The sequence below is a fragment of the Parasteatoda tepidariorum genome, chromosome 6 (genome assembly GCF_043381705.1).
Source record: "Parasteatoda tepidariorum isolate YZ-2023 chromosome 6, CAS_Ptep_4.0, whole genome shotgun sequence".
In the NCBI taxonomy this organism is placed as follows: domain Eukaryota; kingdom Metazoa; phylum Arthropoda; class Arachnida; order Araneae; family Theridiidae; genus Parasteatoda; species Parasteatoda tepidariorum.
In genome coordinates, this window is record NC_092209.1 from 49,959,604 (window position 1) to 49,977,285 (window position 17,682).

Consider the following 17,682-nt stretch of genomic DNA (forward strand, 5'->3'; position numbering starts at 1 on the left):
AAAAATTTCACTTAAAAGTTGACACTTTCGTGGAATTGCCCTATATATATATATATATATATATACATATATATATGATAAGGAGGTATTTATTGAGGTGTATGAAGCCATTTTATTTATGGGTAAGCTTATTTTGAGGTTGTTTCATGCACACTTCATGCAAATCAGCTCACTTCCCAGAGTACCATGCGAGCCGGCGAATTGCGTGTGTTTACATTGATTGAAAAACTATTAGTTTTATTTAAATCTGACAAAAAGTTTAAAAATATTGACTATTCTTATCGAGTTCATTTAAAGATTCGTAAGCAAAGAGAAAGAAAATCTAATTATGAAACTTAGAAGTATCAGAATAAAAGGATCAATTAAGGGAAAATTAAAAGTGCTAAAATTTCCTAATAAGATAAGAATTATATATTTGAATTTCCGAAAAGATTGTTAATGGCAGTACTTTCTTCAGCGTATTTTATTTTGTGGCTGTGGTACCTCTCACTTTTTTAAACGCCTTTAGCTACTATGAGAAATGACAGAAATAGAATGCCATTTATCTGATAAGTAAAATTAATTTCTTCCAGTTAATATTAATCATAAGAAAAATATTACTTTCTAATATTTTAAAACCTGTCTCTATTATTGTAAATATGACTTTCTTACTACTTTATATATTTTTTCTTTTAGGTTCCAATACTTCCAAATTTCAACCGGCAGACAGAATCAATATTTGAAATAAAATTTGTTGATTTGCAAAAAAAATGAAATTTTAGTCTTAAATAAAATATTATGAATGTAGCTGACTAATTTTTTTATTTGCCGTTTTATAGCTTTAAAAATTCAACACTTTGGACATCTATCCTATGAAAATGCGAGTTCCCACAAATATTTTTTTTTATCTATGAAATTCGGATATTTCAAGATTAATTGAATCTATTAAAATTGCAAAAGAATTATGTAATTGAAACTTTCTTTTACAGCTTAACAAAAGAAGCAATTACTGTCGAAGGTGTAATATTAAAAGCTTCAGGTTGATAAATGAAGATCTCTACTAGTGAAAAGGTGCAAAGTTATGCACTATTGTTTATATAATATAAATAATAGTGAGGTTAAAATTCAATAAACTAGGTGGATCGTATAACACCTCACGTAAGTGAATTATTACCTTCGTAAGTATTGGTTGAGCTATAAAAGGTTGAGCTTTAAACTTTAGGTCGAGCTATTAAAGCCTGAAGTGTAAAATAGCACACCTTAGGTAGATAAATTAATACCTCAACAACTATATAAATCCACACTTGAGGTTGAAAAATAATAACCTAAAGTAGAACATCGAGCACCTCACGTTCATAAAAAACAACCTATCCAACGGTCAAAAAAAAATTGAGCTTTATCTATAATAACTTGATGAGTAAAATGGTGCACCTTAAGTTGATAAAAAATACCTCTACAGGCATAAAAATATATACTTGAGGTGGAATATAATAACCTGAGGTAGAACGTACAACACCTCAGTCAATAAAAAATTACCTTCACAATCTATTTCTTGACAGTTAAAAATTACCTTTTTAATTGTAAAAAAATACACTTGAGGAAGATCCTGAATAACCTAAAGTGTTAAAGGAAGCACATTTGGTTGTTTTTGTAATTACTTGTACAGATATAAAAAAAATATACTTCAGGTTGATAAGTAATAACCTAAGGATGAGAACGAAACACCTTTAGTAAATATCTACCTCTCCACAGATGTAAGATTAAATATTTCAGATTGATACATATGTACCGTATCAACTTAACGAGGTATTTAAATAACAACCTCATTTGTACCTTTGAAAAATACTTCATTTAAATCTCAAAAACACATCAATTTTTCCGTAAGGGAACGATGAGGAAAAATCTGCTTACACTGTAAAAAGTAACTGCAAATTATAAAAGAAAAAAAAACATATATTTCTTACAGAAAAAAAAACTGTTTTAAGATGAATACGGATTTTTCTGCTTTTGATCGTTACCCTCGCTTTGTAAGAAATCCCCGTTTTATACAAACTTTTTCCATAAATTTGACAGTTTAAAGCTGTTATTTACTAAACAGTTTTTCTCTGTTTTTCACTCTAATCATAAACGGATTAAAATTGTCAATTCAAATTCCAGTTTTTGCCACGCGCATTTGCTTACCGTAAGATAACTTTACCTTTTTTCAAAAGATTTTACCATTAATTTCTGTACTAGCTCTTACTTTTCAGAAATTATTTTATAGTTTTGAACATCATGCAAATTAAATTGCAATTTTATTTCATGGATGTCGAATTGATACTCCACCTGATTATTATCATTCTTAAGATATAAATTTTTGGTAAGTTAATTTGTCAGACATTTTTATAAGGGTAGGCCAGTATAGTTTTAAACAATTTTACACTTAAATATGATTACACTTAAGTATGAATTTTAAGATATAGATATTTTAAGATTTTTTCATCATCATACACATCATCATGCACATCATACACTGGTCATGGCTCAGGGGACAAAGTGCTAGCTTCTCAACGAGGTGAACCGGGTTCGAATCCAGGCCTTGACTAGTCTAGCGAATTCTGTTCCCGACTTACACCGATCACAATGCTGATCCAGTTGTTTTTTCATTTGAAATAACAGAGTCTTTTTTTTGTTTAAGCAGAGTTTGTTTGTTGCAATAACACTATTTTTCTGCTTATAAAAACAAGCTCTAGTTTCTAAATAGCAGTATTTTTAGAGAAATAAACGGTCTTATACTGACACTCCCATTTAAATTTTTTTCTGTATATTTAACAGTTTTTTTACAGTGTAGTTAAATTCGTCGAAAAGTAATAAAATAGGGAGGTGCACTACATCTCTGTTTTCTCTTTAACTGTACAAATCTGCATAACGTTAAAATGTTTTCTTAATTCTTTTTCTTTTGAAGTAATTTTTAACTAATAATATTTTATTGCATCATAATTTTACATTTTCTTTCATTTTTTGTCATCAAAATTTGCGTAAATTAATTTATTTGTGATATTACCCTATCCGGGAGAAAGAAATTTTCAACCGTCCCGGTTTACCGAGAGTCTACTGTATATTAGAAATTTTCTTGAAGCAAATATTGCTAATTTTTAAGCAAAGGGCTTCTTAAATAAGAGCTTAAGGGATTATATTTCAGTTATTACTCACTATGATTTTGCTTGTGTTGTACTAATAACTAAAATCAAATATAAATGCTGAAATATGTTTAGCAAATACTTGCTTGACCCATTCCTTTTATGAGATGAGTAGCAAAAAGCAAATATGGATCTGTTCTGGCTGCTAATGGTGAAAATAAATTGCATACAGATGCAATAATAATGCTGACTAAAAACAATTTTTTAACACCAAATCGTTCACATAAAAGTCCACCTGGGAATTGCGTTAGACAAAATCCTAAGTATGTAGAACTTAAAATCAGCCCTTGCAGTTCTGCATCCCAAGAAAATTCTGCATTTTCCTGAAATCAAAAATTCACTATTTCAATGTAACGAAAATTCAATTGCCAAATCGTTTCATTTATAAAACAAAAAGGGAAAAGTAAGGAGGTACAATAAACGTTGAGGGAATTGAAAAATACTATCTATAATCATTCAAATAGGATACGGAAAATTGCAGTTAAAAATATCAGTATACATCATACAATTATACTCTAAAACATTTCACCGCTGGATAACCAGCAGCTGCAAAAAGTGTCCCAGTCATTAACCATAAAGAGAAATATATACCTGTAAAGCTACCATAACTATAAAAATACAGGTCTGCCCATAAATTTTTTCTCCTAAAACATATGAGTCAATGATCATAAATTGGCGTAAATTGTCAGCAAAAAGTGTTACAGTCAATAACCATAAAATAAATATATGCCCGTAAAGTTATCATGACCATAAAAATACAGGTCTGCCATAATTTTTTATACGGTTACTGACCATACACTAGCGTTATACAAATGAAAATTATCACTTCGGGCTTCATCGTTATTTTACACTCGGGTGATTTATTTGCCGAATCAAAGTGAGCTGTTAATAGAGTTGAGTGTTTAGAAGCGTGGAATGTGCAAGGGAGATGTTCTTTGGCTTCAACTAGGTTCGAAACCAAGATCTTCGTGTCCGTAGCCTGACACTGTAACCACCATGAAAAAGAGTATTCTCCTCGGATTGCGCAAGGTCGCTTCATGTAATAACCATACAAATTAACGATCATCTTAACTAATTTTGGCAAAATTATTCGAAGCGATTTCAGAAATTTTTTTTCTCAAGAAGGGCTGTGTAAATTATCAAAAAATAAATAAATGCAACAAAAAATTTTAAAAAAGCAAGTGATATAATTACATTTTCATCGGCATCAGTCTCATTCCTTAGTTCGGGACATTCAGTTGCATTCATGCCATTTGAATGTATTTTAGTATCATTCACCATGCATACCAAAGCAAAACTTATATTAAAGCGTTGCGATTGTATTACAACGGAAGTAAGAAATATCAAAAATGTTATCACGTATCTTCGCTGGAAAATGACACGATCTGAAAAAAAAAATTTTTTTATTCAACAATACTTAAAGTAAATAAATAAAAAGCACTTTATGATAACTATTTATTTCATTATAAATTTATTGAAACTGTATTAATAAAATCAAAATATTATTTTCTTCTTTCTTCTTTAATGGCGGACACTTGTATTGTCTCAAAATCAAAATATAATCAATCTAATTTTTTTAAAGATACGTTTTTGTTTAATTTCCTAATTATTTTATTTTATTATATTATTTCTAATTATCATTCTTTTATTATTACTTTGAAACATTCTAAGCATATTTCTTTTGATAAAAACAGATAATCCTTATAAAAAGCAATGTATTCTGTATAGACATTATTCAGAGAACAAAATTTGCTCGTTACAACAAGATGTTAGTAGAAACGGGTTTGAAAAAATTTTAAAAGTCCATTACTACTTTTTAAATTAGGCCGGCCAGTTGGCCGAGTGGTTAGCGCGCCTGACTGCGAAGCCAATGGCCGCGGGTTCAAATCTTGCTCTGGTCATGGATATTTCTCTCTCTTGTGTTGTCCTCTGTTGTGTGTGATGAGTGAATGTGACCCATCCTATGAACGGGTTTGTGGCAGTGTGGCGTGGGCAATGTTACTCGCCTCCGTGACTTTGGTTTACAGGTGCCCACTGGGTAGCGCGAAATGAGTAACATCCCTGGCATCTTCTAAGGTAAAACGAATAAAGTTCAGTGCCTGCCATTAAAAAAAAAAAACTTTTTAAATTAGAAATGTGATACTCACTTAATTTTTTATTTTTCTAGAGAACGAAAAAGTTAATTTGCTTTTAAACTGTTTCATTGTCTCTTTGTTGTATTATTATCTTTCGGATGAAACCCGGAAAACGTCATTAACATCAAAAAGGAATTCGCCAACCCATAGGACATCAGAAAGGAAATTTTCGAGGAAAGGATTAGCTGATCGAGAGTGGTATAATTGAGTTAAGATTTTATGCTTCACAAAAGTATTACTCGCTAAAACCGGAGTTTGCTCGTTTAGAGCAATTAACTAGGCTTCAAACGCATACCAAGTATTTCTCAGGACATGCTTAAATTTGGTTCTTTTTGTCACTCTAATGTGAAATTTTAATAGTTTAATAACTCTAGATATTAAATAGGCACCACAAGATTGTAAGTTTTCCCCACTCTCCGTATCTTTCACCTTCCCATTATCTTGGTTTCGGTAAATCTTGCTTTATCCCCAAGAAAGTAATTCCATTTTTTTATGGAAACGTATTGCCGTGGAAAAAAGCGAGATTTGGTAATGTAGAAGAGGAAAGTTTGGAGAATGGAGAAATCTCGTAACCTGAAACATTTATTCTATTTAATCAGAGTGCTGAAAAATTTTGTGATTACTTCCTCTCGTGGTGGACTTTGCGGGATGCAAAAATAATCTTACCAGCTGAAAAATGTTTACTGCTGCCTAATATGCAATATCTCTAAAGTGGTCGAGAGCCACTGTCGTACCAGCATGGTACAACATGATCGAGAGACTTTGTGTTGCCTGAAGTACCAGCATGGTTGATGTTTGTAAATATTTCTTTTAATGATATATATTTCTCTTAAGATCGTCATTGAAGAATATTATTATTAGTAAAGCGCGAGCAAATACTTTGTTATGTCTTATGCATTCTTTTTTCATAAAATTATTTATAAATAACTATGGTCTAAGATAATAAAAATTAGAGGTTAAGTCTTTAATTTGCTTCGGTACTCTCCCGTAATAGGGCACATTTTATATTATTTGTTAAATTTTCACTTAATACTGGAGTGCATTTTAGTTTTCCAAAATTAGCTGGTCTTTATGATTTATAACGATCACATAAACATGAATTACAATAACAGATAACATAATAATAGCTACGCTCTAACATTTAATTTTCAAATGAGTGTCTCATATTAGGTATCTTTTCTCAAGATCTGGATTTTTAAAACTGGTGTCTCAACTCCAATAACGTTTGTGAGTAACCAAAATTTTACCAAATTTGATTATTCTTTCACTTATTCGTTTTTATAACAATTTTATAATTACCAAGTATTTTTACATAATGTGTCTGAAAATAAATTCAAGATAAGACAAAACAGACCAAGAAAAAACTAAAACGTTTCAACGTATTTTTAATATTGTATTATATTTTTAAGTTTGTTGTTTAATTGAAATTTTAGTATCATTCGATGTCTTAAAATTAAAAAAATAAAGCTAAAGGCTTAACTCTGCAATTATATATTAAAGTACAAATGAAGCAACTGAAAGTTTCTCTGTAGCAGTTGCTCAATGCTAATGGGGTACCACAAAATTTTTGTAAATATTACAGGTTGGTCGGGGTAGCCTGGTTGGTAAGGCGCTGGGCCCATGTCCAAATCGTTGTGGGTTCGATCCCCTCCGGCCAATTACTCCCTATGTAGTAAATGGTCACTGATGCTCGTTAAATCTGTCAAGTAATCCATGTACCCATAACAAATCAGACCTCTGGGAATACTGATCAAGAAGTTTTCTTGTCTTCTGGATTGGTTCAAAATTACAAGGATACGGAATAGAACATTAATAATCGTAAACCCAAAATTGGGTTCCATGTTCAAGGACTGTTACAAAATAAAAAATTAAATAAATATTACGGGGTCCCCACAACAAAAAGTTTAAGGAACCTGGCTTGAGATAACATTTCTATAAACACGAATATGAAATTAAATATATTTTTTAACAAGTTAAGTTGGCCCACTATTCAAATAAGACCTTCATATGTTCTATACGGTGATTGTTATGAAATATAAAGTATCATCAATTTATTGGTTCAACACAGTTCAATTGAAATCGGTCTTATTCATAATGAAATTGTAGTCACTTTAATTTTGTGTGTGTTTACAAAAGTATAAAACAAAATTAAATAACATAACAATTAAGCAATTAACAGTAAAATAGTTAACGTTAATAAAATAATTAATATTAAATCCTTGGCGCAGATGGGGCAAAGGTGTCCCTTTTATACACTTTTTGATGCTTTAATTACATGTAAAAATATATTTTAGTACTTTTAATTGAAAAAAAAACAGTAACATAAGTTTAAAGTTTAAAAAACAACACATAAATTTAAAGTTATTTAATTTTAAGAATCAGTAGATTTTAATTTTAAGTTGTTTTTACTATAAGGCTCAGCATTTTTATTTTAGTTACAGAGGTATAACAAAAAGGAAAGAAAAGAAAAACTTATTGTTATTCATTATTGAACAATAAATAATTAATATTGATTTGCTCAATAGTGTTAAATGACGTCAATGTGAAACAAATACAAATACTACTCACTTGGTTCGGTCTCCGGGATTGTATCCATTTCTGCTTCGTTGTGTTTTTATTTTTGGCCTCGTTTTTTAAACAAAAATCATTAACTTTTGAATCTATGCAAACTCATCAAATAAAGGAAAAAGATAGTCTGTCTAACAAAAAAATCAATAAAAATTTCATTACATTGAAGGAAGAAAGTGATAAAAAAATAATTTCTCCTACCAATGAAATAAAGTTAGACAAATATTTGTAACTGAGTGTGTAAAATAAGTGACAAAACGTGACTGAAACTTCAAAAATGTGTTTCATTTGCTTTACACAACAGCGCCACTAGTACTGCTCTATTTAGGAAAATAATATTTTTTATCGTTTGTAAGGAAACTCATGATTTCCGAGTAAAAATAATTGAACATAGATCTTCTTTTTATTCAAGGGAATCATCACAATCCATCCTCCCACGCGGAAAATAAGAAATTAAAGGTGAAAAACAAAAGCGTGAAGACGAAAACTTGGAAAAATAGATCAAAACAAGTCTTTCTAAAGGTTTTTTATTTATTTATTTATTTATTTATTTATTTATTTATTTATTTATTTATTTATTATAATTTTTTTTTTTAGATTCGATGGTAAATATATGATGCTAATCTCATAAGTTTTTTTATTTATTTATTTTTAATGAGCAGAAAGCCAGTAAGAAAGAACACAGAGTACAACAAAAAATGCTGAAACAGAGTTCATTAATCAAACATAGGTCTAGCCTTCCAATAACGCTCGGCGAGAAAAGTGTTATCCAGAGCAGGACAGTGGAGTAAATATGCGTAGTCCATGACCTCTCCAGAGCTGCACAGAGTGCATATCAAGGAGGGAACAATTTTAAGTCTACAAAGAAGGTTTCTTAGGCAGTCATGTCCGGTGGCTACGTGGAATTCAGCGACTGCTCTACGCCTTGAAAATTTAAATTACACAGTTCTGTGATGGCATTCTTCCAGAACTTTTGGGAAACACGGTTATAGAGGTTTTCTTGAGCACGTGATTTAATAGATATTTTAATAAGGTTTAATAGTATAGAAGGGCACCATTTTTAACGAGAAAATCGGCTTTCTCGTTGCCTGCTACACCACAGTGGGTAAGAACCCACTGGAGTGCTCTAGCTTTCTCAAGTATCTCATGTGTCATTCATTAGATTCAGTTCTAGTTTAGAGAGGAAGTCGGCTTTCTCGTTGCCCGGAACTCCACAGTGGGCAGGAACCCACTGGAGCACTCTAGTTCTCTCAAGTACCTCATGTGTCATTCATTAGATTCAGTTCTAGTTTTGTTTCGAATTAATTTTAAGCATATTTTTTTTTTCAAAAATATTTTTTACATTAATATTAAATGTTGCGATCCCAGATTTGAAATTTTTTGATTCGAGATGGAAATTTTGCACCATCCAAAAAATAAATAAATAAAAAATTTACCTAAATCCATTTATAAAACTTAGAATGGTATAAAAGTTAAAGTAAATAAAAATATTTCTGACAAAATGTTTTGTGGTTAAAGTTTCAAGGAATCATATCACATGATCAAATAACGCCAGTTGTTCTAACAAATCACGACAAGTATGGACATTACGTGCATTTTTATTCCCGTTCAATTAATTGAATAAGAAAATCGCTTCTTACTTTATGACACATAATAACCTATATACAATGGAAAGTATGTCGGTCTGGTTGTCTCAAGGTCAACAAATCTAAAATGGGTATAAAGATTTCTATACAGCCGTTTTTTCAGCAGTAGGAAAATATTTCGTGATTGGAAATATCCTTACTGATCAAGAACTAGAATAAGATTTCGAAGAACTGAGGTAACATGTTGTACCTTGTACAAAAAGAAAGTTTTAAATATTCCATGTGAAAAATTTAAAAATGAAAAAAATAAAATATAAAAAAAAATTAAAAAATGAAAATTTGATGTTTCTGACTTTTAATATAACTGGTTGAAATAGTTTGGATATGATAGTCTTGCTTCACAGTAATTATGTTTCTCATCTCGCTCTGCAGCATTTTTCATTCTAAAATTGATCTCCATCGTAAAAATGAAAAGGCATTTTTGAAAAATCATTGTCTCAGGCAAAGCTTTATTTAATAAATTCTTAATGCCTGCAGAGATTGAACTGAAATTTTAGCATGTTTTTTTTCTCTCGGTATACTGCATTATTTAGCCTTATTTTGCAAGATATCTTATTTTGCAAGTGATACTTATATAATGCACTTGTTGTTCTGAATTGGGCACTGTTATGGAAACAGCATTGAAACCGAAAACTTTATTTATTGATTTTTTTTAAAGGAGCTAAAGTAATATTTAAATGTTTAAATTTAATATAATTAATTTAACATTTAAAAATTTTTTAGACGTAGACTTAAGTTTTACAAAATTTGGCATATCTTTTCATTCAGGCAAAATAAAAAAATTTAAAAAAAATTAGCTGACATGTTAAAGTCTATTTTAATTACCAATAAAGAATTGTTTGCAAATAAGTGAACAAATTGATTTAAACACAATACGCTAGTAATGCGAGGTTATTTTTCAGTATTTTAAAAGGGCCATTAAACTATGAATTAAATTTTTAATTATTAAAGTGTGAAACACTGAAAAAAATCATATTATTCATTGTTTATTTTTTCTTAATCGCAATACATATTTTCAGTAATACATATTTTTATCGCTTTAAATTTCACACTCTATTAGACAATTTGTAAAACATGCGTTTGAGTATTTAAAATTTTCAAAGACACAGCAGTGGGTTGCAAAAAAGGTCTAGCATTAAATAAAACAAAAAAATCGCCGAATTAATCAAACGAATTTTATTTGTAAGTTTGTGTTGAAAAATTAGATGAAGATTACTTAAATGGCAATAATTTTTTATTAAATCCAATACCCAGCTGATAGCTATATCCAACATAGCTCAAATAAAAAAGTGCCATGCTTTATTAAGTTCAAAAGTGAAGCGATCGTGGTACATCTCGTTGTGAACCAGGGGAAATCATGGAGGTTACGGCTCCGCAATTTCATGACCAAAAATGTGATGGTATCAACGCAATTATCATTGCACATCGAACGCTTTTGTTTCCAGATACTCTGCTACACATTTTGTTTTTATTTTATAACCGACGTCAAACAGCCGAAGCAATTTTGAGCTTAGTACAACCAATGTTCAACTCCGCAACCTTGTAATTTGGAGCGCAATCCGGAAGACAAGGGAACTCCTTTTATCAGAATTTTGGAGGGATTTAATGCTCTACTGTGAATTGAACTCTTGTTCTTCACAATAATAGTTCTGTGAACCGTGATGGCTCAGGGCACAGAGCTTTCACCTTCCAGTGAGGTGAACCGGGTTCGAATCCCACCGATGGTCGGTCGACGAATCCGTATGCGGCTTGCACCGACAACACTGATGACGTGAAATATCCACAATGGTAGACGGATCATGGGTCGGAGACCTTTTTGCCTTCAGGCTAACCGTGGGAGGCTTTCGTGGTTTTCCTCTCCATGTAACGCAAATGCAGGTTAGTTCCATCAAAAATGCCAAACGAATCCTCCTCCACGAAGCCAAATTTCTCTCAATACTTGATCCAGGAGTTCCCTTGGCTTCTGATTTGGGTTCAAAATTACAAGGCTACGGAGTTGAACATTAGTAGTCATAAGCCTGAAAATTGGGTCGACTGTTGAACGACGATTATAAAATATAAAATAAAATAAAATGATAGTATAGTACCTTAACCATTACACCATCGCGTTGCACGAAAAGAATATAATTCTCGAAAATAAGTACATATTATATTTCTCTTTTATAATCATTTCCGGTACTTTAGATATCCCGATTATAGTTATAAATTTTTCCCTTTGAATTAGCACTTATTATTATACTTCCTTTTTTTTTTTTTTCTCCTCATTTATTTCTTTTTATGTTAATAGTTTTCTTTTCAGTTGCTTATAGATATTTATTTTTAAAAAAAGCTTAGAAAGGGAATAATGGCTAAAATTTTTTGTTCTGTGTTCCCTTGCTACATACTATCCTGTTGGATTCATTGCACATATCTTCAAAACGTGTTCTTCAATCTAATAGAATTATTGGAAAATTAAAGTCCTTATTATACTCGTACATATAAAAGCGTAAATAAGTGATAAGTTAAAAGCTTCTTTACCAAATGAATGACTAAACTATCTCTATTTAATGATTAAACCTAAAAATTTGAGCATTTCTATTTAAGGAAAAATACCACACCGTAGTATAGTATAGTATAGTATAGTATAGTATAGTATAGTATAGTATAGTACAGTGTAGTATTTAGTATAGTATAGTACAGTATTATAGTATAGTATAGTATAGTATAGTATTTAGTATAGTATTTAGTATAGTATAGTATAGTATATAGTATAGTATAGTATAGTATTTAGAATAGTATAGCATAGTATAGTATTTAGTATAGTATATAGCACAGTATAGTATTTAGTATAGTATAGTATTTAGCATAGTATAGCATAGTATAGTATTTAGTATATAATATAGCACAGTATAGTATTTAGTATAGTATAGTATAGTATAGTATAGTATAGTATAGTATAGTGCAATATAGTATTTAATATAGTATAGTATAGTATTTAATAGTAAGTCTTAAGCACTTACACTACAGTAAAAATTTCTCTCTAATTGAAATTTTAGTTAACTTTTATTATGCTGACAGACTGCACTTTTTTTTCTTGTCTCGACACTGATTCGTAATCAAATTCCTCTTCCATAAACTTCCCTAGAGTCAAAAAAAAAAAAAAAAAAAAAACTTGTCATGCTTTCATTATCACAATACCTGTTTCCTCATATTTTCATCCTCAGAATATATAATACCTAACAGTGCGTAACCATAACTGCGTGCGAAAATTCCTAACAGGTCAAATTTATTGCAGACGGATTGCGTTGACTGGATAATAATTCTTTACCGAGTTTTTATTTTAAACATTTCCTCACGAAATAAATCATTCTGCAATACTTTTTTGTTTTCGGTACAATGATTTTGTATTGCAGATACTTTTATAGATTTTTTTTACTAAAAGTAAAATTAAGTTCAGTTCTTACTACATCTCTTAATTTTAACAAGCATAAACTAGTTCATTTTTCTAAAATTTATCTATTCCGAATCTCTCTATTTTCTGTTTTCTGTTTTTTCCTTTGCATTGCACAATTTACTAGTTTAGAAAGTACCCTGGCCTACATGCCAATAAATTGATTTCATTTTTAGGAAAGCTAATCAAATCTTATAAGTTCAAACTTTACAGTGGACATTAAGAGAGAAAAATACAGTGGGAAGCACAGTTAAAAAACGTATTCATCTGTTTCGGTGTTTAAGTAAGTGCCAACAAGTGGGGGTGGGGGGGTACAAAACTACAAAATAATGTGTAAACTACAAAAATAATGTGTTTTTTGTAGTTTGCTACAGCTACTTTGTTAAAAATGTAGTTAACTGCAACTACATTTTAATAAATGTAGTACAAACTGCTTTGAAATTGTAGTAACTACTTCACTACTTTATGGAAACGAGATTTGCTAGAGAACTTAATTTACACCTATTTTCAAAAGGGCCTTGAATAAAAAAACTTACTTGCATTAAATGTAAGGGAATTATTAAAAAATATTTTTTCATGTTTGCATGAGTCTGTTAGTTATTCAAAATAAAAAATTTTTTTGAATTTGTTCGTTTAACTTTCAACTTTCGACTGCGAATATTTTAATTTGATAAGTGCGAAATTATCAAACACTTAAAAAAATTTTATTTGCTTAATGCTCTTTTATTTCCTCTAAGAAAGTACATCGAAAATGCGTTCCCTTCCATTGAAATTATAGAAATGTTTCACGAGGGTGCATTCGCATGTGAAAGTATAACCAAGGTGGTTAATTAACTATTTTTCGTAAAGGATAGTTCAAATATTAGTTATACGTGATTTTAAATAAGTAATTTCTGTTAACGCTCAGTTGCAACTACAGAGTCATTTTTACTGCATCCATTCACGGACCCACGAATATTTGTACCAATCCAATTCGAAAAATCAGTTGCGTTTCGTTGGTGGTTTTCCATTGATGAACCAACTTTATCTTGATGGTAGCCATCAATGATTCCATCATAAGCCATTACATTTTTTGATGGTAGCCAGCATAAGTAATCATCACCTCGATGCAAGAATTCGGACTGATTTAGGATGATCCAACATAAGAATAACAACTTGTTTTGATGGTTTGTTCATCTTGTAAGCCATCACAAATGTCCATCATAGTATCTTAGAAATCAAATGCTGGAACTATCATGAACAACCATCATCTTAATGTAGGAATTCCAACTGATTTATGATGGTCTAAAAAAAAGTTGTTTTGATGGTATATTCCTGAGAACCAGCAAGAATTTCCATTAAGCCATCATGGAAATGTATATTTGAAACTATCACGGACCATCATGGATTGTTGGTCCATGAGAGTTAAACTTCTCTTGACGGTTAACTGTCACGGTATTAACCCCTTCCTTCTCGCTCCCGTGAAAATGACGGGGTGAGGTTTCGCCCTCTATTTCTCGCTCCCGTCATATTTCCGGACTGGAGGGTTCAGTAGTAACTGGCAATAAGAATAAAACTAATTAATTTCTTTTGCCCGGAAAACATTTTATTTCTCATTTTACCCACCAGATGGCAGTACCAGAATATTTCTAAGGTAATTGTAGATAGTTAGTTTATTTTAAACTAGATGTCAGCACAAGATGTTTGGATGCCAGAAAAAAAATAGCCACTTTTATGACCGTTTTCTAGATAATTAACTGATCGTTAAGCGGTTAACGTAGCATTTTCCCTCATGGATTGCTGAAAGTTTTTTGGCATATCAAAATCCATGAACACGTAATGGAAAATGGTGGATGATGGGGACCATCAAATGATGTTGAACCATCAAAAGTCGTACTGAAACCAACATAAACCATCAAAATATTTTGAAGGAACCATCAAGAAACTTGACTTGGGTAGAAGCGTGTTTTTTTTCTAAACTGGCGATAAAAGTAAATGCAAGGAATCGCTACAAGCTACTTTTTTTTTGCATCGCATTACTCACCATACTACTTTTTTTTTAAAAAAAAAAAGTAGCACATTGCATTACAAACTACGAAAAACAGTACCGACTACAGTAGTTTCACTACTTTTAGTGCGCTACTTCCGACCACTGGTATCAACCCATTATGAGAAATATCATGGAATCAACAGAATGTTTTAAATTTATATTCTATTGATTGTGTCATTCTTGTGTGTTTTTCTCTACATTCCACAGTGGGCCAGCAACCAAGGTTTCGTGGCCAAAATTAGTATTTCGATAAAATTTGTTTCAAAATTTGGGGGGTTTCTATTTAGGTGTTTTTATGTGCAGGTAAATTGAATTCATAGTTGAAATTTTGAAATACACTAAAAATACCCAAGAAACAAAATAGCGGCTGAAATAGAGAGCAAAAATAAATAAAAAATAATATAGTACGTTTAAATAATTAAATATAGTAATGAATGTAGAATAATTTTTGTAACTTTATATTAAAAATGAAAAGCAAATTATATTTCAGAAGTAATATTACAAAATAACGCGAATTACTTACAAATTAGCTCGAAAACATGAAAAAAAGACATAATTTTTGTTTTTCGGTATATTCGGTATATTTTTCGAAAGAAGAAACATCAAAGAAGACAACAAAAAAAAGTTTAGCTAATTACCTCGTGGAACTTCTTAGAACTAAGTTTCGAAAGTCATTCAAACATTGCAAAATGTCAAATGACAAGATATAAACTATAAGTTTGTCAAGAGTATTAACTAATCCAACAAATTGAAAAATTGAACTATAATTTCAGACTAATAACTCTGATAAAAATGTAACAGTAAGGTGAAATTCCTACATATATTTCTGAAAAAAAAATTTAAAAATTAAATTTTTAAATTTTTTTTAACTTATTTTTCATTACATTGTACTCTTGTCGGTCCAAAAAGTAAATTATAATGTTTGGAATGATTGTAAATACTTAATTTGGGCTATATTAAAACTGCCTACACATATTTTAGTTGAAAATTTAATTTTTGACTTTTGGCCAAAGATCATGGTCTTCTGGCCCACAGTGTTTTAATACAAATTTTTTTTATTTTTTTCAGTGAATAGAAGAAGAAGTTATTGGAAAAAGCAAACGTAGTTTATTGCATTTAATGTTAAAAAAATATTACAAAGATACAAGTTGTGATACTTCTGTTCAATTAAATTGTTTTAGAAATCTCTTTATAATTATTTTAAAATGTTTTTTGACCAAATGAGTGTTCTTTAAATCTTTCGATGTTGTCATAAAAGCGTAGAAGTAATTTCTGCTTCATTCATTTCATGTTTGGAAGCTTTTTCTTTCTGGTAAGCTGGATCATAAGACTGGATCTTCGTTGAACCCCAAAGAAGAAACACCACACCATTCAAAGTTACAACAACAACTGTTATCAAAAACATTTTGTGCCACTGTGCCATTGTTTGCTGAAAACATAGAAACGAATGTGAATAATAATAAGCAAACAAGTTTAGACACATTATTTTTCTTAATTAAGATAAATGTATTTTTCAATATTGGGCAACATCTTTGTATTTCTCCAGTTTATTTTATTAGCTTGTGTACAAAAATTTTGAGATTACTTTCGTGGCTTACTAATTGATTTAAAACAATTTGTGACAAACATGTTCAATGTAAAAATTAGTATAAGCTCACATTTTTGGCGTTGAGGTAAACTACATACATTTTGAAGTTCATTGTAAAAAATATCCGTATCAAATTAAAGTATAAAGTACTGACACTTTGGGTGTATCATCCGTGGAATCCATTTCAACGAAAACTCGAATTTTATAGTAAAATATTGTACGTTTTTATCTTTAATTAATTAGATTGGTTCAGTGATTATTCGGTAATTATTACAGTAAAAATTGCGATGCACTGAAATTTTTGTTCAGAAACATGTACCGGTGAAAAACACACAAGCAAAAAACGAATAAATAAATAAGTAAAACTATAACAATGAAAAAGTAAATAAAAAGGTGAGAGTTATGCCCTGTAAAATAGTTTTGTTTACTACAACACCAAAAATGGTGGTTCACAAAATTTTTTTACAATGTTCAGCTAATTTTTTGCTGTTTTCTTAGCTTACATTACCACTATACAACTTTTTAAAAGCTTTTTCGAAGTGCATTAGCCATGGAAAATATACATTATTATTATAGGAATTACATTATTATTATGGAGCTGCATTGCGTAATAATGATTGTTTGGAATAAATAAATAAGTAAAACTATAACAATGAAAAAGTAAATAAAAAGGTGAGAGTTATGCCCTGCAAAATAGTTTTGTTCACCTCAACACCAAAAATGATGGTTCACTAATTTTTTTTACAATGTTCAACTAACTGTTTTGCTGTTTTCTTAGCTTAGATTACTATAAAACTTTTTAAAAGCTTTTTTCGAAGCGTATTTGCCATGGAAAATATAAATTACTAGGAGGCTTAGCCCCCTGCTCGCTAACGCTCACCAACCCCCGGAACTGCTTTTGCAGTTCATTTCGGATTGCTTGGCAATCCAATGCTCGCTTCGCTCGCTCTTTGGATACGTTCTTAACGTCTAGCTTTTGTATACTTTTTTGAATACTGAAGTTCCGAAAACTTTTCACTGTAGAAAATTCTAAACCTGTACATTTCAATATTAATTTGAAATTGCAAACAGTTCACATATTTTTCTTAATCACACTATTCTAAATTTCAGTTGTTGAGAAAAGTAACT

The 17,682-nt window shown here is 30.4% G+C and overlaps 2 protein-coding genes across 4 annotated transcripts in view; both read right to left on the reverse strand.

Annotated features, from left to right (window-relative positions):
• Positions 1-8,166, reverse strand: part of LOC107448859 (putative inorganic phosphate cotransporter) — a 25,336-nt gene extending 17,170 nt beyond the window's left edge. The window contains exons 1-3 of the mRNA XM_016064213.3: positions 7,862-8,166; positions 4,353-4,543; positions 3,245-3,481 (exon numbers count right to left, since the gene is read on the reverse strand). Of these exons, the coding sequence (XP_015919699.3) occupies positions 3,245-3,481; positions 4,353-4,543; positions 7,862-7,889 (456 nt within the window). The 5' untranslated portion in view covers positions 7,890-8,166. The remainder of the gene's footprint in view (positions 1-3,244; positions 3,482-4,352; positions 4,544-7,861) is intronic.
• A 7,887-nt stretch (positions 8,167-16,053) lies between these two features.
• Positions 16,054-17,682, reverse strand: part of LOC107448860 (putative inorganic phosphate cotransporter) — a 30,518-nt gene continuing 28,889 nt past the window's right edge. For all 3 annotated transcript variants that reach the window (XM_071182354.1, XM_016064214.3, XM_071182355.1), the window contains exon 10: positions 16,054-16,395. In XM_071182354.1, coding sequence (XP_071038455.1) covers positions 16,216-16,395 — 180 coding nt within the window. In that variant the 3' untranslated portion in view covers positions 16,054-16,215. The remainder of the gene's footprint in view (positions 16,396-17,682) is intronic.